Below are 26434 nucleotides of genomic sequence, written 5' to 3' on the forward strand. Positions count from 1 at the left end.
TCCATTCCTATAGCTGTGGATGTTGGCGGTGTTTTAGTCTGAATGAACCGAGTTGGGCACAGATCATTACTGACGCACAGGGCTTACTTCATTTTACACAGCGGCCAAATGGTTCTTTCTTCCGGCCATCTCTGGAATTCGTCTCCAACATTCACTCCAACAAATTCTTTTAAATTTGTTAGTTGTTCACTTTCTTTTCTGTTGGTTCTCGGCTAGTTCCAACAGGTTGTTTTTTTTATATGTTTGTCAGTACAACGGCAACTTTAAACGGTTGTAGGATGTTAACATGGCAAATCATAGAAAGTAATGGGATGTTCAGCTTATGTCTCAAAGGTTGGTGACAAATAAGGAAAGCCGACAATAATGAAATGTTGAGCCATTGCAATGGAGGGATTTTCATACTCGATTGGACTTAAACTGGGACGGATTTCACTCAGTGATCTATCTTGTTTTTTTTCCAAAAACCGTAGAGTGGGAGCTTAGTGATTGTTAAGGAATTGAGTGGGAGGTGAAAGGTCGTCCACCCGAGAAAAACTATCTCAATGATACATCTTCATTTCAATGGATACCAATATTACTTGTGAGAAGCAGAGACGCACGGCGTCATAATGCTATTCGTCTCCAGCACTTGAGACGTGTGTTGTGTACACACAGACACCACATCGTCCCCCTGGGAGCCGCCAATCGTTTTGTCTGGCCTGGATCCCTCTTTTGTCTCCCTCAGTCTCTCTCTCCCTCCCTCCTCCGGTCTTTTTACCCCCCCCTCGTCCCAAAACCTGATATTAAAAAAGGATTACCAAAATAACAACATGGGTAATTTCCTGCACCACTAAGAATCCCCCTGTTGAGAAGACTCCCAAACCTCTCTCCTCCCTGTCGTCCTTCTTTAGCGCTCCCTTTTTTGGGGGGGAGGGGGGGGGATTTGAAACGGCGACGAACACAACAACAGCGGGGGGGGGGGATTGACGGGGTGAAGATGGTTTCGGAGGGTGGAGGCTGGAGTCTACTTCTTTGTGTCTGCCATCTTGCTCTCGCCGTAGTCGACCAGCAGAGATTTGGAGGGCAACAACAACAGAGGGCGGACTGTGGAGGGAGGAGGGAAGGCAGAAATGTGACTCCCCAGCGACGGTCCCACTGCCGGGGCGAGAGAGGGGAAAATAGAGCAGGGAGAGGTGGATGGAGGCGATGAGGGGCGCAGGGGGAAGGGGGGTGTAGCAGACAGAGGAGAGATGTGAGACGTGGAGAAGAGAGGGGGGAATATGGATCGGGGTAAACTTTCTGCTCGGTCATATCTTCGTGCTCTCGAGGAATTTGAGCCCCTGCTTGAAATGTGAGAGGCATCGTGACAGCGTGGTGTAGAAGTTCAGACAGAGCAGAGGGGAAACAGCAAGATGAGGAGGGGTTTCATGTATTTATTCATTCATTTAATTGGAAGACCTGTACATCCCCCACAAAAACCTTCTTATTTCTAGCCAAAGCAAGTACTAAGGTCAGCGATCGTCACACTGAGCTGATGCAAGAAACACTCAGGCTGACATATCAGTGGCAATAAATAAGGAAGAACGAAGGCAGAAGGTTAAATATCAAATGCTGCCATAAAAATTAATATCGCAGGACTAATTAATGTCACGTTAATTAGGGATTTAATGTGGATTTTCATTTTGTAATCACGTCTGCTGGCAGAATTTTCCCAATTTCACGCTTCCCACAGGGGAAATCATCTTCATTCACACACTAAACCTTGTGTTTGATGTGGAATTGTGCAAAAGCTTTCAACCCATATTTGATCGATCCCTCGGTCTGTTGAGCCGTCCACTAGAGAGCGGAGCAGTTTGTCACTCACAGCAACATAAAGCGACCTCGGGCCTCCGCCGCGGCCGGAAAAATGGTGAATGATGGTTTGCAGGAATTTGAATGCAGTAACTTGTGATATTTTACCATGTTTCTTCATTTCGATTTAGTTTTTACTTCAGGTCTTTTTCTTCTGGCTTTCCTGCTTCATCTTTACAAAGTTACGTTACACAGTCCTTCGCTATATTGGCTACAGGGCCGTTCCAGTCGACACCGCTTTGCAAGATGGCTGTGACCGGAGATGGAGGGAGTAGAGAGATAAAAGGGGGGAGGGAGGAGAGAAATACGAAAGAGGGGAGAGGCAGACAGCGAGGGAGACAGAGAGACAAACAGAAAGAGAGACAGAGAGATGTGGAGAGCTGTTGATTCATCCTCGTCATGTTTTCCTCTCTCTTCCCGACTATTCAGGAATCACACTGACCTCCATTCACAGGCTACTAACAGGGACTCCATGTCTACTGTAACACTACACTCTGGGACTCCACACACACACACACACACACACACACACACACACACACACAGACTGTACAACTGCAACACAAGACCTTGTTCTTATGCACTTCTACTCACTCATTCCAGTTACACACAATGTTTTTATGCACAGTCGTGACAACAATCCGTCCTTTATCCCCAGCTCACTTTATATACATACACACCCATGTGCACACATACACACCCCAGTGCACACATGCTGTATGCATAAATGTTTCATATACGTGTGCAAGTGCTCCTTTTGCCTCAGCAAGAACCGGTTTAAACAAGCATCAGTTGTGTATGCGCACACTGTCTCTCTCTCACACAGACACACACACACACACCTATTGTCTCCATGCACACTTAAGCTTTTAGACATGATCTCATAAAACGCACAGTGCGCACATTGCGAACAACGTAGTATTTTTTCTCTTTCATTTACATTTTACAAACACACACACACACACACGCTCTTACAAAGATGCCCACAGCCACCCACTGATATGTGCATCACACAACTACGAGACTTTCCGTACAGTGTGCATACATCCCACTGCCCATTATAATGCACACATTGTGGTCAAATCCCCCTGGATCAGGAGTGGGCTGACAAGCGCCTCACTGTGCCTGAGGTCCCTCCCGATAAGCCATTGTAAGCCTTTCAATATCACAATATAGGCTCCGCCTTCTGCAAGACAGGATATGGGTCATTGGGTCGAAGGACTAAGTGCTGTGTATTACATTGGAATTATGAATGTGTCTCCTCTTCTCTATCCACCGCAGATAATCACCTGCAGATTATCCCTCATCCAATGTTGCCCTTAATCAAACTGTGCTTATGGAAAGTAAACGATGTATGTTGACGTGTTTTGATGTAGCCTAACCGTGAGCGGGATTGGATCACCACTAATCAGCGACGTTGAAAAGCTCTGAGCGCGTTGCGCCCGGCCGACCCGGGCGATCTCTCAAAAACCAAGAACAAGCTATCTCAAGTGGGTTAAATTGAAAAAACAAGGCACCCGAGTGCTCTGGTTCAAGTTAAGGAGACATTTTTGAGACATCAGCAGAAGCAGAGGAACAAACCCCCCCACCAAAGATAACAAATATTTGAAATATGTGGAAGGGACTGTTCTGTCTGGGTCAGTGAAAATGTCTTCTTCTTTAACTTATTTTTCTTATTCTGCTTCTCAATATTTTTTCCAGCTGATAAAGGAAATTATTTGTCACTTCTTATGGGATACGTTTTGGTGAATATGCTTCTTGGCTTCCTTGCTGGGGGCTTAGATAAGAGAACGGATATCATGCTCATATTCGTTTGGTAAATAGGAATAGCCTACGGCTAGCAGGCTGTTAGCTTAGCTAAGCATACAGACGTGACGCGATGCCAAACAGCTACACCCTCGCCAAAATATTTGAACTTCACCAATATGTTACATATTAATTGTTTAATTAGCAACACAAATTTGGGTTTGGAGCTCTTTCTGATCCTGGGTAGTTTAGCTAAGCTAACTGGTTGTACCCTCTGATTTGGAGAACGAACATGAGAGGAGTTGGCCTACTGATCATCAAAATGCTAAAAACAAAACCGGATTAATTCAACATGTGATAAATGTATTGCTGTAATTAAGCCTTTAAGCACAGTTACCACATTTAGTGTTTTACAGATCTTTATGTTGTGCTTTTTTCTCTTTTACATTTAACTGAGCAAAATCTGCTATTGTTTGCAAGATGAGTTGTTTTCTTACGGCCAGGTTGTGTGCCCTCTGTCTCGCTCCCTTTCTCCCTCCCCAGCTTCGGCATTCCTCCCACCTTGGTAACTGCGCATGTGACCTGGTTAGGATCAAGGGTCATGGGCCAGTAGCGAGTGGGCGTCGGGGCGTTGAGGGAGAGGGGGGAGGCAGTTCAGGGTCTCTAAGCCCTTCTTGTTATGAGCAAGGCCCCCCTGTCTGCCGTCTCTTTCAGTGGGGAACTGAAATGAACTCCATGGGAGGGCACGGCGCTCCGTCGCAGGCGTCTGCTTCCACCAACCCCACCCCAGAGCTGAGGAGGGCAAGCCATCTGCGCCCTTTGTCTTCGGAGGGGGAGAGCTTCCCCATTTCTTTTCCACACACCCCTTCAGACACACACACACACACGCACACACAACGACGAGAAGGACAGCAGTATTAAAGATTTTCTTCAAGGGGGAGGAGATCTGACCCGTCTCTGTCTATCTGTCTGTTTGCCCCCGTCTCTCTCCACCTTAAGGGAGAGAGGTGGACAGAAAGGAAGGAAGACGGGCAGAAATAAGGGGCAGGATTCACGTGTCTTGTCCTTCTGCCCCTCCTCTCGCTCACTGTGAAACATAAACTTTTCTCTCGTCTTCCTCCTCTTCAGCCTCTCCAATCATTGGGGGGGTTTTGTGGGGAGGGGGGCCGACACCCCTTTAAAAGTTAATGTTTGAATTATTCAATGGATTAATAACTTCTTACCACAGTCGTTTTCAACCAACAGTGGATTCAGATGTGTTCATCTGAAGAATCAAACATGACGCAAAGGAAGCAAGCGGAAGAAAAGGAGAGCGAGAGGCCTCCCGGTCGACAGCCGTGCTCTGCTTGTAACTCAGTTTCACGTCCGGCAAGATGCACGATGGATGAAAGAGCGGAAAAAAGGTGACATCTGACATGTAATCAGCCATGGAAATGCAATACTAAAGGCCCATTCTACTTTTTATTTGAAACCTCCCTGGGAGTAAAATATCACAGAACAGGGTTCATGACCACGGAGCTGAACAATACCCATCAAATCGCCATTCAGAGGCTATGAGAGTGGGAGATGAATAGAGGAGAGCGGTTTGCTTTTGGTAAAGCACAGATGTTCAGTAAGGAGACACATTTCGCTGCATAGGACCCACAAACGGGGTGCAAGGCTCGGCTACAGGGCCTCCTTATGTCTGTGTTTGTGTGACTAAGAGCCTGTTTGTTTGTGTGTGTGTGTGTATGTTTCCTCTCAATGAAATCAGAGCACGCTCGTGCACACGCGCCTTAAACATTTATACATGTGCCTGCCTGGCTCCCACAATCTATACATGGACATAAAGTCCTCACTCGCTCCCTAACGCTTCCCCATCCAGACCCATTGTCTGCGGAGAGCGGCTCAGTGAATGGAAGACCTAGTTTTGGCAATAGGGGTTGGAGGACCCTTTCCTCCACTCTGTCCAGTTGGCTCCTATTGTTTGGATGGGCCTCTTCATCGCTGGAGGCCCATCCTGAAACCTACTTACCCAGAAACAGCCAACTGCCATGGTCACCCTATTTCCACTGGGGGTCAATGGGAGCACACAGAGTATCTTAGTTCAAATGAGCCTCATCTTTTATGTTGAGTCGAGGTGACTTTTAAACTTTTACAATAGCAATGCAACTGGTTGGGCTCGACTCGTAATAGTGTAGTTAGTTTACATGGAGAATTAGTAGCCAACGTTTTCAATTGATACATTGCATTACTGGAAGCCATTTCATGTGGCTTTTACTGAAACAAACTTTGTTTGCTACTCACTTACTTGGTGACTAGACCTTATAGTCCGTGGGGAATGAACAATTAAAGAGTCTCTGCACATCTTTGCATATTGAAGCCAGTGTACAGCTCAGTAACTCATTTACACGTCAAGCAATTATGTCTTTGGAGTTCTGTCTCTGGGCTCTGCTTTGGGAAACAGCGCTGGTGAGAGCAGTGAGATCGCACAAAAGCAAATGTGCAGAGAGGTGGTAAAAGCTTCCACAAAGATAGAGTGAACTGCAGAGTTGTTAGATAACCCCACTGCGGAATCATAATCATGAGATGCCGCTTTAGCTATTTGATTTATTGCTTACCAATTGGATTGATTCACGCAGCTTTCTTAAACCACATCTAAAAATTGTTTATACCAAACTCACATGTCTCACTCACATGAAAAGCAACTATACCATAATTAGTTCTTAAGATTTTAAGATAAGATTTTCAGTTGTTCATTGATTGGGAGAAACAGCGTGAATTACTGGACGGGTTTGTACGTTTTGGTTCTTCTGCTTCTTTGTGAGAATTTATCTTAAAACTGGAAAACGTCCTGATTACCACTCTGCAACAGTTTGGACTCAATATTGAGTCAGGATTCAAGTAAAGTTTCACATGTAGAATCTTCATCAGGATAGACGTTCAAGTGTGTGTGTGTGGGTGTGTGTGTGTGTGTGTGTGTGAAAAGTGATCTTCATCTCCATGGTAACCAAGAGAATAACAAACAACATGTTGAAGTTTCAACCCTAATTTCATTACTCAGCTATTTTCTTCATCTGCGTGCAAGTTCCGCCACCCCTCCCTTCCTATGTGTGTGCTTTTATGGGCCCTGCCAAATATTACGCTGTACATATACTTCCTCTGATCATCACTTGCTTGACCAAGGCAACAAACTCGTGGCATTTTTTCTGCTGACGGCAACATGGAAGTGTTAGAGCGATAAGGATTTAGTTGCTGCAGTCATGAGTTTAGGGGGAAAGGCTCTGTTTGAGCCAAAGGGCATTTCAGGGCTGGGTAACTATGTGTTGTGTGTGTGCGTGCGTGTGTGTCCATAGCTGTGGCTATGCTTGTAAATGTGGCTGGTGTGTATTTGTGTACGTAGTACATGCTTTCGTGTCCCAACTCCCTTGGGTTTAAATGAGCGTTTCACCCCCTCCTGCTCCCCTCCTCTTAGCACACAAACACACAGGGAGCTGACAAAAAGGGCCCTAAATGGGGCATTTAAACTGTCAGAGGAATGAGTGCAGGGCGGGAGTTGGGCTCCAGATGATAAGGTTCACAACCCCTCCTTTTCAAGATGATTCATTGGCTATTACGGTGCTCTGCTGCGTCTCTGAGGCTCATCAGACGCATGAGATAAGCCCATAAATGATAGCTCAGTGGGGAATTAGCTTGTATGTCAGAAAGTGCTAATTTTATGTATAATACAATAACATATACATATGAACGACAAGTTGGGTTTCAGCCACTGCGCCTTCAATGACTCATCGGGTTTGCTTACTGGGATTAGAAATGCAACAGAAAGCAGATGATGGGACTTTGAATATGCAACCTGTTGCTAGAAAAGATGTTGAGAAGTTTATGCAGGAAACACAACCGAATAATGGAGCAAAGTACAGATAGTTGTGATCACAAAGCGGCTTGGGGCTACTGGTCACCCCTCCGACTGATAAACGATGACAAGTTTACCACATCAGATATTAAGAGCAGCAAAAACAATGCTTTAAATTCATGTGCGACTTCCTCATGTCTGCAGCCGAGGTGATTTACAACACCAATAACTGATTAGAGAAGCAAGGTTTCTTTCTACCTGATCAGTTTGAGAGCCCTACTTTTCTAAATTGTTGACAATTGAACTTCAGTTCATGGGAAATATTTGAATTATCAGCTCTACAGTCATGCATCCGCCTTGCAGCCGGACTGAACTCTAAATCGCATTCTCATGTCGGCCATTTTTATGAATTATATAGCTGTAAAGTTGAAAAGTCAAATATCACAACTAAGACATTCTCAATTTAGCCCCCTTTGACAACGATGGTAAATGTAGCCCTGCTTAAGTTCAAGCTCTTATCCTGCGGGACACCCACTCAATTTACACACACCCAAAACTCCCAGGCAGCGAGCCCCCTCCTGCTGGGCCCCGTCTTATCCTAATGGGATTGCTACGGTGGAAGTCTCCCAATAATGAAAATAATGAAATCAGCAAGGACCCAAAGAAAGGTTACTGCTCTTCTTGCAGGCGGCCTCTCGAGCCAGACTGCACCCGCCCCCCCGTCTCCCCCACCCCGTCTCCCCCACCTTTGAAAACAGACAGAAAAATAGAGAGGGGGAGGGAGGAGGGGGGGTGGGGGGGGGTTGCAGACAGAACCCAAGGGGAGGAAGGCAAAGGCCCGAGAACTGTCTCGGAGCAAATGTAAAAAGATGGAAGCCAGAGGTACGTAGGTGAAGGGGCGGTAGTTATTCAGACAGAAACCCCACAGGTACCCCCCCCAAAAAAAAAAAAAAAAAAATGTACTTAGGAGACCAGGGTGGGATATAAACAAAGAAAAATAAAGGAGAATTGTGGGACGTGTGAGCAGATTTCCTCTGGGACAGGAAACGGGAGCAGTGACAACAGGAAGCCAGTGGGAAAACCACAGAGGGAGGATTCCCACAACATCTCCTCTGCTGTCCACGACCCTTCTCCTTCTCCTCGGGCTCCTCCTCTCACCTCACCTTCAGCATCTCAGAGTGCACACCATCGTCACACCACGTGGAGTCTCCAGGGTTCTGAGGCTTGTTCTTGTCTAAGATGAAGAGGTGTTATCGCGCCTGCACGTGTGCTTTTTGGGGGAAAAGGATTGTTTGTGATTTTTGCTATTTCACTTTGTGTTGTTTGAGGATACAATGATGTTTAATACGGCATTTTAATGCGAAAACTAAAGATCATGGTTGACAGGCTTTTTACAAACATTCCAGCAAATCCACAAAGAACGAGAACCATTTGTCATGCAGATCATGCCAAGCCTGCACCAACATTTGGTGGCTCCAACGCCACAATTTACGGCAGTGTGTCTTCATCATGAAGATCACAATCCACTTAGAAATGACACATTTAGAAAAACAACACTTGTTTTGTTGTCCAGCAACTGTTAAAAATGAAGACATAGATTTAGCCGCTGCGTTACTCTGGTTGAAGCGTTTCCTTTGTGAAGATGAACACAGACATGTTGTTGCCTTTGAATCGGTCCCACACACACGTTGTTCAGCTTGCTGTGAATCCTACTATTAAATCGGTATCATTCCACTGCTGAAACTGGTCCCCAACAAACACTGCAGTGCACAGCTGTTTAAGGAAATTGTTAAACCTTTAACAACGTAAGTATACATTTGCAGCCTGGTTTTAAAGTATTCAATGTTAGCAGGATATTTTGTCTTTCATGTTAAAGTTCACATTTTGTTATTTAATAAATCCAAGTCAACCAGCTTTGGTGCTCAATGAAGCTTTCGTGTTGTCCACGTCACACCCACGAGAAATGTGCACTGAGCCACCAAAGAGAAGTGGCATAATGTTTACTGTCAGCTGTGATAAAGAAGTGGACGCCAATAATGACCAGCTAACCCTATGTGGTTATCGAGCTCCGTCACGATGTCAACACGCTGACGGCACATGGCGAGGAAACACACGTCCTACTTCCTGCTCTGGCTAATCCACCGCCGGGGACGAGGAGTTTGTGTCTCTTTCTCGTCCTATTTCTGCAGCGACTCCCATCACTGCCCTCCTCCTATGCAGGTCATCGCCTCTTTGAACCTGTAATCTCTCCCTCTGCCGCTCCCTGTCCTGCTTACGCCCCCCCCCCCCCTCTCTCTCTCTCTCCCCGGCCTCCCTCTGCTCTCCCTCCTCTAATTTGCAGAGGAGACACACTGCCCCAAGGGCCCCCTGTCTAATTTGGCAGCATCCCACATCAGAGCCACAAGGTAAAGGGGGGGTGGGTGTGGGTGTGGGGGGGTCGTAATGTTTTAGGGGACAGGGGTGCCACACCTCCAGTGTCCCTGCAGGGACACAGAGACAGCAGTCTGGACCCCCCGTCGGTAAATGGCAGGTTAGCACGGAAACCAGAGGCAAACAATGCTCGCCGTGGTGTGCCGTTGCCATGGGGAAGGACGAGCCGGGTGTGCGCGTGTCCCCCGTCTAACTTTGCGCTTAGAGCGCGCGTGTGTATATGTGTGTACATGCGTGTGCTGGTTTTATGGGAATCTCTCGACCTGAATTAGAACGTCAGACTCGTCTGCATGACTTTGTATGGCTCTGCATGTACCCCTGTGTGTGGGGGTGCTTGTGCGTGTGTGTGTGTGTGTGTGTGTGTGTGTGTGTGAGATTAAGTGTGGGCGTGTGTTGCTCTCGCCCCACCTATGCCTGGGGGAGTGTGTGTGTAATTGTCTGCAGTTGAGTTTGTTTGTGTTATCATTGTATTTTTGATTCCACTCTGAGTTCCTTTCTGTTTAGAGATGTAGCTCGCTTCCTTATCTGGGTGTGTTCATGACTTTGTACACAACTCTGTATTTGTGTATTTACCAGAGTTTGTTTGTTTCTCTGATGTCTACAAATATTCTGTATGTTTCTTTATGAGTGAGTGTGTGTGTGTGCGTGCGTGTGTGTTTGTGTAAGTGTGCACTCGCAGGCTCTCCTTCCTCTTTCCCGCCGCAGCCATTGTCACCAGATGTCGGTCCCTGGGAACAGAAGCAAACAATGGTCCCCAAAAGCCAAAGGGCAAGTCGCCCAAGGAGGGTCGACACCAGTCCGCCGCCAAACCGGTTTGTGTCTCACACACCTCGTCGTTTCGTCAGCACGTTTGTGGGTGACTTGGGAGCTGTGGGTGTTTTTGGGTGTCCGTCTCCCCCGCGTCGCACAGCACTGCAGTGAAAGAATCAAAAATAAAAAGAGGAGTCAAAATAGGCACCGGGGACAGTGTTGAGACAGGAAGTGAGAATTGCGATAGAGAGGTGCAGATGTAGCCGCATTTGAGGAACAGGGCGGGGTGCAGCCGGGTAATGGCTTGTTTTGATACTGCATCACTAGGAAGGACGGAGAATATCCTGCAATGGAGATAATACGCAGGAAGCCTTTCCCAAGCGGCCGCACGGTTCAAGCCAAACAAAAGAACAGCCCGACTGCAATCTTGATGGAAGACAGATTAGTATCTCGAACAGAAAGCCCTGACAAAGCAGACAACCACACAGCTCGGGCGCCCTCGGGAAAATAAGCACACCGACAGTAGCGTACGGCCCGCGGTGTCAACGCGAGGTCAGCTGAAAAAGGCTCCCGCGAAAGAAACAGATGAAAGCTTTGTCACTCTCACCCGGCCATTTTCCCCCACGTCATGCTCGGCGTTCGGAGCAAAGCAGCAATTACGCTCGGGCACCTGTGCAAGCATGCCGTCGGTCGGCGTTTTGTAAATACGATTCAACCGAAACACAGGGGGAGCTCATTTTGGTGCGCCTTGAGACAATTCAACGTGGGCTTTGCAGATTTGTGCGCGTTTGTGATGTAAAGTGCGACAGTGGTTGGTTCTCATGAAAGCCGGCAATTACAGTAATTGATCTACGGGGAAGGAGGGGGCGTGTGAGGGGGAGGGGGGGGGGGGCATGCATGACGAGTATTCAGTGTTTGTGTGTCAGGCTTGACCTCCCATGGAGAACAAATACTTGTTGTGACTGATGAGGGGCGGGCGTAAAGGTTAAGGATGAGCGTCCCTTTCACAGGCCTTGTTAAGCACACCAGCGGACAGGGGCCAAAACAAAAGGAGGGAGGCTCATTTAGGGCCGGTGGTTCCACCTGGCAGCCGACGACATCCAATGCGGAAGTAACCATTTGTAATATATTTGTGAAATGCATCTTTCAATGATATGTGCTTTTACATGCGTTGGGCACGCTGCCTTGTTTTTGTTTCACTTTAGTCTTAACGAAAGTCGGTTTACTGATTCACCTTGTGGAAACAGGCGCGGGTCAAAAGGCCGACCGGGTGAACGAGGAGCTTCTGGTGCTTTGGAAAGCTAAACAGACAGCGATGCAAGGCCGTGAAAAGGTCAGCAGAATGAATGGCCACTCTTCAAATCGTCTTCACGGTTTAAGAGATTTCATATTCCCTCAACTATTACTCAATTTCCTTAAATCCTTTTGCCCTCTTTTCTTCTAACTCGCCCGTTTTCCGTTTCCTGCCTGCTTTGCCTCCCTGGTTGCTTGTCATAGACGTTGCCTGAGTACCCGTGAACACCACCAGTTGATGTGGTCCTCAGAGAATTATGTAAATCTGTGATATTTACGAAAATGTCAGTGAGTTTTCAGGGGAAGCAACGAGGGACGGGAGACGGAGCCGTTATAGCTTAACGTTTTTTATCCTGTCAATGTGTCTCCCATCCCGCCTTTTACCGGCTATAGAAGATTTGAGAGTTTCATTTTGCCGTGTGCTCTAATGTGTCCTGAATAGATGATGTTTACTCAGTGATAATGCAAGATGGCTTCAACACACTAGCTGTAATTTCTCCCAGGGGAATCATAGTTAGATCAACGTCCAGTGCTCCTCAGTTACATATCCCCTGAAAACAAATGGTCACATGTCATAAATTAGGGGTTCTTATTGTCGTTCTTCATCATCACCATTGCATTATGATCTTCATCCTTGTCAGCTGCAACACCAGCTCCACCATCCTCATAGCTCTGCTTGTTTTTTTCTTCTTATCATAGCGAGGCGGGTGTGAGATGCACAGCAGAAAATGAGGTTGTCAGCGGTTGCGTTTTGAGTGAAAAGTCTACTCGACGTTGCTGCCACTGCATCCTTTTGGTTGAGCTGTCTGAACTACATGTTTCCTGTGTGTTTGCCATCAAAACGCCTCAGACATGACTGTAGTCAAGGTTAACTATAAGTTAGTAATAGTTAATGGATAAAAGCATTAAAGCACGTCTGAGGATTTTACAATGAAGACCCATTTTTTTTGGGATGCTTTAGAGATGTGAGGTCTTCAATATGATCCTTTGTACTGTATATAAATATGCTTGAACTCGACCTGGATTTCTTTGAAGGCAGATCAGATGCATCAATATTTTGTTCTAGGATTTCTGAGCATGATGCGACAAACACCACGAGGAGCATTAACACCTTTATGCACGATGGTGGCTCACGTGCCATCTGTGCAGGAGGACACCACAGTGTTACGAGAGAGAATAAACAAAGGCGTATTCTGTGAGGCTTTTGAGGCGCAGCGGAGATTTTCAGTGGTAATGCTAACGTGCTAACAATCCTCTGTTGTGAGCGAGCACCAAAGCCGGTGGGATTCATCGTCTGGGGAAAATGAAGAGAATTTGTTGGAAACACAATAATTATATTGTAGATATTTAAATGTTGACCTAATTGTGGGCGGAACCGTCCAACATCCCATCCCTAGAGTCCCTTGCATTACTAAAAACACCAAATACACCCCATGGGACTCATTGCTTCTCTGTTGTGTAAAGTGAACAATTTGGGCTTTTAAAGAATTGGATGGAAACCAAAAGCGTTTGGTAAGATTAAGTTGGGCTCGTTGAGTTTGAACAGTTTTCCAAGATTGTGGATCATGCGCAGATTAAACGTTTAAGACCTAATTTATACTTACAATCGAAGGTCATTTCACTCAATGTAGCTCTTCATTTCATTTCCATACTGGAGACGGAAGCATTTGTTTTGCCATTAGCGGCTTTCCCTCTTTGCCGCAGAGCTGAACCGGAGGTTGTTGAGGTTTTCCCATCAGGCTCAGAAAAATGAACTTGTTGAAAGCGTTCGAGCTCGACCCCCGTGCCCGCTGTGGCTTGAACCCAAGGTTGTGTTGACATGTGTGTTTGCCTTTTTATGCCTCTAATTGTAAAGATAGCGTGAAGACGAATGGTGTGTCACTACTAAATGAGCTACACTGATATCTTTATCTTAATAATGTGACCAGCGGTGTCCACAGGGACACATTAGTCCCTCTATTCTCCCTCAGTACTTGCTGACCCGTTGGGCTTGTGACCCAGTGTCAAATCCTTACAGAGAAGAGCCTTCGCAACATCTCGTGTCTGTCGCCCCAAAGGAGAAACCACTGTAGGGCCCAAAAATAACCCTAAAAAGCGCAGCCAACAAGGAGGCACTCACTAAGCTCAAATGGGGAAGCTGGCCTGACATCCTGAAGACGGTGTGACCGGGCGCCTTTTTCTGTGACCTCTCGCCGACGTGCAGGCAGCCTCAGCCTGCGAACTCCACGTGGGACGGCTCTGCACCGGGTTTCCTTCCTCTGCCGTCACCACTCACTGGAGGTGGAGAGGTAGGACATCAGACCTTCAGAGATTCCCTTGTGCGTCCGACTTGAAAGTTTCTGTCTCTGTGAACTTTACATCAAACGTTCATGGGCCGCCTGGGGCTCTTTGAAGTTGCAGAGAGGACGGGGGGGGGGTAGTCTGAGCCGAGTACGAGCCTCTGCCTCGACATGTTCCGGTTAAAAAGCCGGACCGTGTGCAGTTCTGCAGCTCAGATAAAGGCCTGGTGAGAATGGCACGAGATCAAGGCTCAGCACGTATCTCCCAGTTACCATTGCTGTCTCAAAATGAAACATCTACAGACTCAATAGTTTTTTTTTACACATAGTTATGGAGGTTTCTCTTCAGGGTTATTGTTTCTACTGAAAGGCCATCCAGGGTGGGATGTCTTTCAGAGGTATAATATCAGGAAAGCAAAAGACTACTGCTGCTAGTTTACTGCTTTTTCTACCAGCTACTGCTGATACAAGACTAAATAGCACTGATAGGCTGCTACTGATACATCAGCTGGGTAAAATGCCCATTTATTCTTTGCTGAAGTATTTTGAAGCATTCAGTGAAGCTATATCCAGTGAATTGGGTGTTTATTATGTCAATATATCCTCCTGATGTCATACAGGTCACCCTCTTTAGTTTATTACTTCTTTTTACTGTCGCTAAATGCAGGATAATCATTGCTCCACCTGACTTGATCCTTAACTAAGGGGTTGGAAGTATCACAAAATTCAATCTGATAGATTAGACATCTCTGCATGGATGTTAAGTGAACTTTGTTACACCACTTACTGTGAAGCAGACATGCTGTAATACATTTATACCATATCGAATGTACCATATTCATTTGGCATGGGCCAAAATTACAAAGGCACGCTACAATCTGAACACATAGGATATTCTCTGTCACATCCAGCTACATTTTTTGACTAACGCCATTCATATTCTAATGCAACTTTTGAGCAACGTTTTTACAGTTAAAACCTAAAACTATTGAACGCCAATGAGAATCCCTCGTGTAGATTTGACTATGAGTTGCCGACTTGGTAAAGTGTCGTGCTGATATGAATAAAATATCAGTAGACTACAGTACAAATATTAATACGAGCATCGCGTCGTCTCCTCTCGTAACCATCATTAGGCCACATTGCATTCACTAATACAAATCAATTCATCCAAGTCAGATTGTTTGTACATATCAATACAATACAATCCTGAATCTGATGATGTCACATTGACAAGTTGAATGGTCCTGTTTATTTGTTTTATTCCGTGTGGATATAAAATATCGACGGGCACAAGGACCATGCAGACGGAGGAGGAGGAGGAGGAGGAGGAGGAGGAGGAGGGGGGGGCGGGCTCTAGTTTTCCCATGCACCACCATCCACTGACATTGGCCACCGCTCCACATTAAACACTCCGCATTCAGAAAAAGCAAAGAGGAACCATCTGACAAGAGCAGCATCCACTGGTAGCAGCCGCACTGCCCAACGCGCTCAGCACGTCTCGCAGCCACACAAACTAAACAGGGGGTAAAGAAAATGGCCCAGAGTGACATGCAGAGGGGAACTTTGAAGAGCGAGGAGTTATTTTTTGATTCCGAGGCGTCTCTGTTGGATCAGCAAGACTTCGACATGCCTAGTTGCCCGTACAATGACGTCTTCAACTCCAAAGACTCCCACATGGAGCAGATCACTTTTCTGAAAAACGTGCAAGTTTTGCTGGAAGCTGCTCAGTTTCTCGAGAGCGCCGAGAGGAAGGACGGAAGTGAGTTTTTTCTATATATATATATTATATATATATATATATATGCTGCGTTTGATCCTTTGTCGTTTGCCTCAGAATTCCAGGAAAACAAGACATTCATTGTCAATAGTCTCAGACAACAAAGGGCCGAGTTGATTCAACTAAGCACTGCTACCTGCTAAGGGCACAGCCCGGCCCAGACTAATATCACTGCTATTTACATTGGAATCCTAGGAGAGAATAATAGGCTCTGTGCTCCCACCGATGCTTTCCTGGACTATTTGTATCTGCGTTACCTGCTCGTTGGGCACTGTGCATTGCTTTGCGGCTGCACGACACTCATCCCGGGAAGCTGTTGTATGTTTTTCCAGCAGCACAGATATAAAGTTATACGACATGACGATTGAGCGTGTGGGTGTGCATGTTGGCAACCACTTCGATCTGATCAACCGGGCCACATTGCAGCGTCCTCCAACTCCGCTCACGATGATGTCATTGTTGCTCCGCAGACTAGATCGAAAAAACATGTAACTTTATCGATGTAACGCAAAGGGCACAACTGAATGGTGAATCGGACATATATAAACATTGGAAGGTTTCCCTTGGCTGTTTAATTCTTTTTTTTTATAACTTATTTTAAACCCTTGATATAATGCTAAGTTTAAGTGGCCTCTCGAAGTGGCTTTTCGTTTGGGGCTGCTGTGCAGAAATGCCGAGCATATGGGCTTATGCGCATCGTAAAAGATCTTTCGGTAATTTAACCTATTGCGATGTTACGTGGCGATTTGGCAGCGGCAGATCGCAGCAGACCAGCTCCTCTCTCGATTGTTTGCTTCCTGCTATTTGTGGGCGTGCCCCGGCGGTTTCCACATGGCGCAAAGCTCCTCTGCGGTTGGTCAGGGGCGAGCTCAACCCTCAACGCCTGTCAAAGCCATCGGCCAATCAGACGCCCGGTCGGTAGTGACGTCATGTGTTGCTGGGCTTGGCTTCAGTCGGCAGGTACACCCCTATGGACGTGGTGGATCATGGGATTTGTAGGAATTTTTTCTTTGGCAAAGGGAGAGAGAGGAGATTGGGGAGAGTGAACTAATGGCACTAAATGTGTATTTGTGTGTGGCAGTAACGCATCACATACACGTTCTTAGTGATCCATTAATGAGTGTTGGCTTTATTTAGAAATTTCGTTTTTTTGCATGTAGTGGCCTATGAATAATTGTCACAATCTACCAATTTCTGGCCCGTAATCCAGAATAACCTAAATAATATATAATTATAATTCAACGATATTAATCGCAACAGCATCAGTAACCTACTGTAAACTTTTCATTATTATTCAAATAAATTGCGTTGACTAAATAATATATTTTGACCTGTGCAACGTTCCACAGATTTATTTAATCATTACACTGGCCTGCCATATTTACAGGTAAATCATGATATAATCACAGAAGCTGTATTACTTGATAAATTTCTATGAAGGCGTACTAAACTGTTAAAATAATGTATGTATTCAGGATGTTTGACAGCCATTTTTAAAGCTCTGAAAGACTCGGTTTCCCAGAATGCACCGGACAGGACCGGCCTCTCCACGGTCATGTCCCCGCCCCTCAGCTGTGCGGCTAGGTAAACAAACAGGAGAGGAATCGAGCAGCAGCAGGCACTTTGCTGGCTCTGGGCTCCCTCGGGGAAATTTTATATTGTTTCTAACGGGGTTTTTTGTAAGCATTTAATATCGTGTTTCCTAGAAACTTTTAATACTTGTATACTCTGATTTTGACATTTTCTTATAACAAAAACCTGGCAAGGATTGGCTGTAGCTTGCCAGCTTGGAAGCGCTGGATTTCTTTCCCCTCTTCTTTCGACAAAGGCTGCACATGAGCAATCGAAGACACTGACCGACACAACAACGCGACGTTTTTAAGTGTCAAGCAGTGTCGTAACAATCGATGCACTCTCTTGCCTGTGTATTTAAAAAAAAAACGCAACAAAAAAACGACCTTTTTTCGCGAAGCTACCGTTACGCTGAAGAGCGCCTAGCCGACGCCAACGGCCGCCCGCCTCAGGAAAGAATGACGGCCGTTCAGCTAATAAATGTCCAACGGTTATTGGAAGCCGCGGACTATCTAGAGAGGAGAGAAAGAGGTAATTACACATTCACGTGTGTGCTCAGGCTGAGGCGTGTGTCAACGTATGAGCCGTTGACCGCTTAGGAAAATGGCCAACGGCACACACCAGAAATAGAATCAGCCACATGTATGTGTCACGTATGTTCAACGTGATTCGGGAGGGTTGTTGGGTGTTGATCGTTCAAACAAGGGGGAAAAAAAGTGCCCGAGCTAGCGAGCTAACTGCTAACCACACATTTTCTTTCAACAGAGTGTGAGCACGGGTACGCTTCAACGTTTCCTTCAAGTCCGAGCACAAACTACCAGAGGCAAAGGAAATTCCGAAATAAGAAGTTTAGCAGTAACCATAATAGGTAAGACACGTCTCTCTTTCATCCCGGGGAAACGGGGGCACTGTTGACGCCGCATATGTTGTGTTATTGGCTCTCCGTGACGGGTCTTGGTTTCTGTCACCGCGGGGTGATGGGAGGAGGGAGGAGGGGGGGGCAGCAGCTTGCAGCCTTTTGCACGGGCCATATCTTATTTGTAAAAGAAGTGTAACAATAAAAAAAAGTTTTGCATGGATGTTTGTTAGACTGGAGAGGTGTGTGGTTCAGAGGTGCACCGCACATTAGGCCGTCCACACCGCTGTCTGCTGCCTTGGGGGGAGGAGGGGGGGGCAGCAGCTTGCAGCCTTTTGCACGGGCCATATCTTATTTGTAAAAGAAGTGTAACAATAAAAAAAAGTTTTGCATGGATGTTTGTTAGACTGGAGAGGTGTGTGGTTCAGAGGTGCACCGCACATTAGGCCGTCCACACCGCTGTCTGCTGCCTTGGGGGAGGGGGGGCTGATCAGGTGATTGTCAAGCGGACTGCAGTGGCTGAGGGTTAGGGATCGCGGTGAAAGTGAAAAAGCGTAAAAGCGAAACGAAAGTGGCCCGGGAGGCGGTGCATTATTCTCACGCTTGATCGATTACACCACCACGCTCCTGCTTTATTGTAAATTGAGTGATTCTTTTAGGTTTTGGTCTGTTTTGTTCATTTTCTCCCATGGCAAATGTTTTCTACCCTCCTGGGAGCGGGACAGCTTTGCATTTCGCACCAATTTGGGGGATACTGCTATTTATGGCAGTGTTCTTTGCAGCCTCTCCAAAGGTGAACTTATGGAGTCTTTTTTTTTAGGATTAATTCTGTTCAGGGTAATCAATTATTTTTAGATAATTTAAAGAAAGGTATCTTTGCACCACTGGTGTTTCTGCCTCTTGTTGTATGCATCCACAGCATAAAGATGTCGATGTGGGTTCTAGAGCTTATGGTTTATCGTCTATTCTATTGTGCAGCTGGATGTAAGACCGTCTGATAATCACATCATCAGCTGCTTGAGCGCTTGTCAAGCACAATGCTCTCACTGATGAAAGCAACTCTCATTTAATAGTACACAAAAATCTCAAGTTAAGACTCATTGGTATTGTGTGTTTTTTCTTCTTCTTGGTGCTAGGCCGCTTACATTAATCTCTACATTGACGGTCATGCATCTAATGCGGACCTCTCTCTCTCTCTCTCTCTGAGCCTTTTATTATTAATGTGAGAGCGACCCACAAACAGGAAGTGCGCATTACTCATCATGAGCTCGGAACGCTGCCTGCTAGTTCTGCATAGCAACAGTGCTGATCTGATATAGGTCTGCGGCTGTTGTCATGAAGCCCCCAAAGAGTTGCTCCTAATATGAACATTTCTCACGAGTACACAGAATAATGGCGTCTTGGAGCAATTTCGTCTCCAATGGTAAAAGGAAATCTGCCGATGCTTAAACGCTTTTCACAAAGCCTCTTGGCCTCTTTAGGAGGAAGAGGAGGGTACACTCGTAGGAAATACTGTTTGATCCTGCTCTCCGCAGAGACGGATTCACATCTCACTCGGTGAGAGAACGCCATTAAGCATTTAACACCATTTCTCAGCCATGTGTCGTGATGCCGTGCGTTGCATTCCCACTGGATTTGGACACCGTGCAAACCTACAAAACAGCATTATTTCTTCTATCACTGCTGCTGTACGGGTCACTGATTGGGCTCCAAGGCTTCGTCTCAAGTGTCCCGCTTTACCCAACTGTCCTATTCATGATGTCCGGAAATACAGCGGGAAAATATCCTGATAATTAGTTTAAATCCACAAACGTCTGAGAGAAAACAACTGAGAACTATATTGTCCTCTCTGTGTGGGCTTGACAAAAATAGATCATTGACAAACACTGGCATTTAAATGATCCCTGCATGAATACAGTACCTGCAGCTCAGTCACATAATATGTTATTGTTTGTTCCTCTTTTTTAATCGCTGAGGACATGCCTTATTGGAGGATACATTTTCTTCTTTGAAATATGAAATATGCTAACCTATTGATTTAAATAACTAACAGTGCATTTCTTCTAACCCAGTGGGCTGTCTGGTACCGGCCCCGGTCCAGCTATACAGTAGCTGTGCCTTCTCAGTAGCGCGTTGAGGCTTAAAGCGACGGGCTTATCGGACTCTGTCCTCGCTTGCCTACATACCGTTTATAACAGGGTTGCTTTATCTCATTGACCCACTCTGCGTGTACACATACATGCGCGCACACACATGCATGCATGCCAAAGTGAGCGTGCTGCAGTTGTGTCTGTGTGTGGCCTTGAGCCAGTTTACAATCCGTGTCGCGTCGTTGTGGCGCTCGAGACACGGAGACATCGGGTTCAGGCGACAGGGGAAGCGGTTTGGGATGACAGAAGCCGATGGGAAAGCAAGCTGACTTCGATTGATCTCGCTGAATGGGAAGCCATACTAAGATGAAGTGTGTGTGTGTGTGTGTGTGGCTCAGACCAGGGCGGTCCTGAGGCCTCTCCCATTTTCAGATTAACAGATGGTGTACGTGACATCAGCATTCCCCAGAAATAGACTTACTGTTCCAAAGTTCCTTATCTGTGTGGGATACAAAAAAAAAAAAGATTTGGGTTTTTGCCCAACGGTCTTCATCACTGCCTGGATTCTCCTTTCAAAACAGCACGTACGCTGCTTGACATGGCCACAGTTGTAACAGAGCCTCAAAATACATTTTGAAAGTCTCTTAAAATGTGGGAATCAGCCGGAGGATAAAAAATTAGATCCGATTTAACAGTTTGGAAGAAATTATAAATTGTGAAGCGAGTTCCAACTCACACACACACAGTGCACGGCACAGTGACAGCCGGCCACGCACGTTAGGCACCGCAAAGTACTCGTCTTCTGTTCGCAAAAGACACATTTTGTCTGAGGCAGGGCCATTTTTACACTGACTGAACCACAGCCTCGTCCTTCTGATCCCTCTGCACCATCTTCCTCCACCTTTCCTGTCCCCCGGTATTTCCTGCTTCCATGTTAAAGAAGGCGGACGTTATATATATATTTTTTTTGGCAGCTCGCTATTAAAAGGAAAAGTAGGCAACAGAGGAAAGCGTGTTGCAGTATTGATAACTCTCAGTACAGAGTGCTGTGCACATGACTCAGGAGAGCTTTAGTCCACCATCTCCCCACCCCCTCACCTCCACTCCTAAAAACCTGCCCCCCCCCCACCTTGCGGCGAGCTGGAGTGCAGCTTGTGTGGAGGAGAACTAAGCATCAGGAGGAAGGTTCGTCTCCCCACAAAGAGACACATAGGAACCAGCTGATTCTCTTTACATTATTAACAGAGCTGTGAACCGTGACTGCTGCTGCCTACGTGAGTCGGTGCACACACGCACACACACACTCACCCAGCGGAGCACACGCACACACACACACACACACACACACAGAGTTGTGCTGTGCATTATTGAGGAAGAGGCGGTATGAAGCCACGGTGAATGCCTGGCTGTCACATTGACGTTTCATAATGTAAAGGCTCCAGTGGGCTAGAATTGCTCTCGTATGGGATTAATTAATAAATCTATAGTCCAAGTCGGACAGGTTGACTCCCTGTGCCTCTCCCAGCCCCTGCATGTCTGGCTCATATAGTCATTATCTTTGTATCGTAGCTTTATTTCCCCATTCTGAGTCCTTGCTTCTTCACGAGGAACAGATGCTGCGGGTCTGTAATTGTTTGAGCGTGCCAAAAATAAACATTTGCTCTTTATTTGACAATGTCTGTTTTTCTGTCTTTTGCAGGTCCACACATAATGAGCTGGAGAAGAATAGGTGAGTCGGCCCTACATTTCCCAAAAGATTTGACTTTCAAATCACCGTTCACGTGCATACCTTGCACGGACATGTAAACAAGTCCTTCATGTTGTACTTTTCTTTTGACCCCACAATGTTTCTTCGTTGCTGTTGCCCTTCCACAGGAAAGCTCTTTCTCTTCAACAGGTTTCCAAATGTGAAACTAATGGGTCACCTAGTCGTGTTAAGCTAACAACATTTGCCTCTATCCTCCGCTCACCTTTTTGCAGTTATGCAACAGTATGGTTGCCCGGCTGCGGGCATGGAGTTTCTGTGGCAGGGCAAGGGTGAATGCAGACAGAGCTGAAGCTTATGTCAAAAGTTCAGAGCTTGTTTGGGTGCAAAGATGTTTTTTTTTATTCGGTTTTCAGAAGAGGGAACAATGCCGGCCTTATACCCGAACAAAATGTCCTTTCAGTAGCTTCGCAGCTCGATCGTGACACGATTCAAAGTTTTATATCTCAGCATTCCCGATCGTATCTACAGTGGGAGACTTGTGGTGCGTTCAAGGAGACCTTAATTCTCTGACGGGTCGCCACACCGTCTTGTGAGGGAGTGTTTAGAAGCCCTTATCAGATTGCGTTCACCTCCCGCATTGGTTGCTTGCAGTTCTTTATGCTCTGTGACTCTGTCAAGTCTCGACAGGTGTTCTTCGACACCGTAAATAAGAGCGGCTAGACGTGCAGGATTCGTGGTGAATGGAGGACAGAAGCTCGCCTTCCATTTCATTATCTGGTGTGGGTACAATGAAAGGATGTGGGAGGCCGGATCCATTCAGCGTAATTACATATCAACTTGGCCTGTTTTTCTCACCATTCTTTTAAAAAAAAATTTATAAAAGGATGGGAACATTGGAAGGAGAGGCGTCCATTGAGTTAAATATAGATGAGAGTCGATGTGTCATCCTGGTCCTCATACGCGATGGCACACGAGGCCAGCCGGTCGGTAGTTTGCAGCGGCCCCTCGCGTTTTTTTTCGCATTTTCCTGTATTCCACCCACACAAATACATTTTAGAAAGGAAGGCTGCCCACTCGAATGTTGGCGAAGGCTTTTCTTTTCTTTTTTTTTTTTTCTTTCTCCGTCACTCATCCCACATTCACGCAGACAGGAACTTTGTAGAACGGCCTGTTCCTCTGGCCATTTATGGGCCTCTGTCATCGCTGCCAATCAGAGCCTGTCGTATGGCAGGACAGAAGGGATCACTGCTGGCTTGGTGCAGCACTGCATTATGGGTACTGCAGAGGTATAAACCATTAGATCATTTAATGGAGTGAAATCTAACGGTCTCTGCAAAGATCTGGTGTAAAGTTAGCCAGCAGAAGTTCGGCGTCAGGTTTTTTCTTTGTCTTTTTTTCAATCCTGTCCTGAATACCACATTCAGGGGAAACTTGCATCCTCTCCGTCATCCTCCTGCCTGCTGGTCTGTACAGACTCTGAGAGGGAGGTGCAGCAGGACAGAACAGCGCAGGATGGGAACAGTACGTTCTGTAATTTAGAAATCCCGATACTGACACCCTGCTCTTACCCCCCCCCCCCCCCCCCACACCTCCTCCCCCGGCCCCCTCTTGTCATCATCGTCAGCTCAACGCATGTGTGGCGTTGTTCCTTCAGTAGTTGAACAGTGCGTGACTAATTCACGTCTCCAATAGCAGAGAAAGAAGGTAAAAACTGAAACTTTGCCACCAGTTAATTCATTCAATTCCCACTTAAGGACATGCCTCAATGTAAGCCGCAGGAACGAGGCACAGTTGTCGGGCTTACGGCGTGATTCTAGTGCTGCAGCAGCTTCATTCTGTCGTCCAAGTGGTGTAAGTCGGAGGCCGCTCCTTCACGGTCCGGGCTCTTTTTGTCCAACACTTATCAACCTGGGGCATCTGCCGCCAGCCAGCCGGCGTGCCTCGCACGGCCACCGCATGCGCTGATAATCTCCCCGCCGAGTCGTCGAGACAGCGCCGACCAAAAGATGCCAATAACAAGGAACCGAAAGAGCCGGGGGAGGGGTGGGGGTGGAGGGTACCAACATTCCAGATGTTCACTCTGTGCGGCGGCACCAGATAACATGGCGACTGTGCCGCTTTGATCTCGTACCTCCTGGAGGCCCTCTTTCTCTTCCTGATGTGGCTTGTACGTCCGTGCATTGCAGGCCCGCCGCTTTGATCTCACAGCCTTCCGCCATTTGTCCTTTTTTCTCTTAAACAAGTTGATACTTAATTCCCCAGTTAGGGTCATTTCGTTGGCAGATCCTTGTTTGTTTAAAAGGGAAATAACCGACTTTACGGCCCGGGGTTTAGTCTGGTGTTATTCAACTGGTTGCTTCCTCTGCCCCGTCGGATGCTCTGTTTATGGGGAATCAATACAGCGGGGCTTTTACTAGCTACAATAAGTACTGTCACTTAACATCCACCCTCGTCCTCCTCCTCCATCCGCAACCTATTCATTTGAATATTGTTTATCCAGGCCGGCTTCTATTAAGCACGCCACGTTATTTGTCCCCAGTGCCTGGGCAGTGGAAGCAATATTAGCGGGGTTGTTTTTTTTACGAGGGGAGTTGTGCACACAGTGGAATGTTAAAGAGGCTCATTCTTGCTCATTGGTCGTCCTTCAGCGGCATGTAAGGAGCATCCACCAGGTCTCCTCTCTGGGGATTTGTTTTGGTTCAGTGACATGTAAAATGGTGGAGGAAGATAATTGCGCTTCTTTTACGATCCCATTCGGAGCGGTGCAGGTGACCTCGACTGTCATTGTTTTTTAGTTTTCGGAATGTTCAAGTGCATGAGATTGTCGTAATATACGGTCCAATTTTTGAGTCTATTTTTATTTTATTTTTTTTTATTTATTCCTTTAAATGCTTCCGTTACAGCCACAGGGCTGGTGAGTTTTAGTTGCATGTACTCCAGGCGATCGCAACCGAAGACTGTTGAATTGGAGTCACGCATTCAAATGCTACACCGCTCTGAGGGGATGGAAGCCCCCTTTCCTTTTAACGAGTGGGCTTTCCACTCCGTGCCGTTGTTCCAGCCTTGAGGTTGGATGAGCAGTCAAACATGAATAAGCCTACATTTTTCTCTGGCTGTGCGGCTGCTCATTGAAGAACTGTTTTTCCCGTGGTCTTCCCGGTGAGTGCATGCTGTCCTCAGGCTCTGCTGCAAGGGCCTACAACTGGGACCATTTGTTCTGACCAACGTGACGACTTGTAAGCTTTTCTTGGCTCCGCGAAAGCAGCTTAAGGGACTTTATCTTTGGTCTGGTAGAGCCCAGCTGGAGCATGCACACGGGGGGGGGACGCCGACCTACACCCGGCGCTGGTCCACAAGAGCCTGGCTCGGCTTAGCCTTAGCCAACCCCGGTGTCAGAGGACCAGGAAGTAAATGACAGGCTGATGGGATGAGTGCTGGGATAGGGTCAAACACACCTGACTGAGGGAAGCCTTGAGCGGCACGCAAACCAGATCTGCCCTTCCGATGTGTCAGGGTGAGCGGCCCCGACCTGTAATTAACAATGAGACACACAAACCGGTATCGGGGGGTGGGGATAATGCAAACATGCGCTCAGACGACAAGTTGTCGCCTCCTTTACGACCTGCGTGGCAGGTGCCCAGCTGGACCGATGAGATCATAGTGCGCTCCTAAACTCGAGTTGGCTCCTAAGACGTGGAAACTACCTCGTTTAGATGGTGTACTTTGCACGCCAGTAAAAGCACCGCCTCCATTCAGACGAGATACTTCTGTTTTCTCTTTCTCGCCGCGTGGGCGCGGAGCGCCACGGTGAGGGGTGAGGAGGGGTGCGTTCTCCCGCATTGTTTGGCCTTTCTGTCACAACCCACCTGCTCGAGTTGCCAGCTTTCTGGCAGCAGAGAGTTTTTTGGGGGGATTGGCATCGTCGGCCTCTTGCTTTTTCTGAAGAGAGGCGCTCGTTTTTTAAGACCCAGAGAAACTGAAACAATTCAAAGGCCCACAATGTGGACCCGAGCTCTCCTAAAAGATGACATTAACTTTTGGTACAAGATTAACACTTCCTGTAGCAACTTCTTGCAGAGAGAACGGCATATTAAAGACAAAAGCTCTCAATAGGGCATTTTATGCATGCGTGCCAAATGGAACAAAAACTCTCCAATCAACAAATGCATATCCAAAAAAATCGTAATTCTACATTAGCGATGGATGTCAGCTACTTTGAGTGTCTAGTGAGAGCAGATGTTCACCCTACTTTGGGAACACCCCGACAC

General features: G+C 46.7%; 1 protein-coding gene across 3 annotated transcripts in view; it reads left to right on the forward strand.

Moving 5' to 3' along the window:
- Nucleotides 1–10253: 10253 nt before the first annotated feature.
- mxi1 (max interactor 1, dimerization protein) overlaps nt 10254–26434 on the forward strand; it is a 29165-nt gene continuing 12984 nt past the window's right edge. Inside the window, exons 1-3 of one of the 3 annotated variants that reach the window (XM_078080479.1) lie at nt 10254–10650; nt 18278–18380; nt 22158–22187. In XM_078080479.1, coding sequence (XP_077936605.1) covers nt 10557–10650; nt 18278–18380; nt 22158–22187 — 227 coding nt within the window. In that variant the 5' untranslated portion in view covers nt 10254–10556. Of the gene's footprint in view, nt 10651–15548; nt 15923–15948; nt 18044–18277; nt 18381–22157; nt 22188–26434 lie in introns of those variants that run through there. The other 2 variants (XM_078080477.1, XM_078080478.1) reach the window with 2 other exon arrangements.

The sequence above is a fragment of the Gasterosteus aculeatus genome, chromosome 9 (genome assembly GCF_964276395.1).
Source record: "Gasterosteus aculeatus chromosome 9, fGasAcu3.hap1.1, whole genome shotgun sequence".
Lineage (NCBI taxonomy): Eukaryota > Metazoa > Chordata > Actinopteri > Perciformes > Gasterosteidae > Gasterosteus > Gasterosteus aculeatus.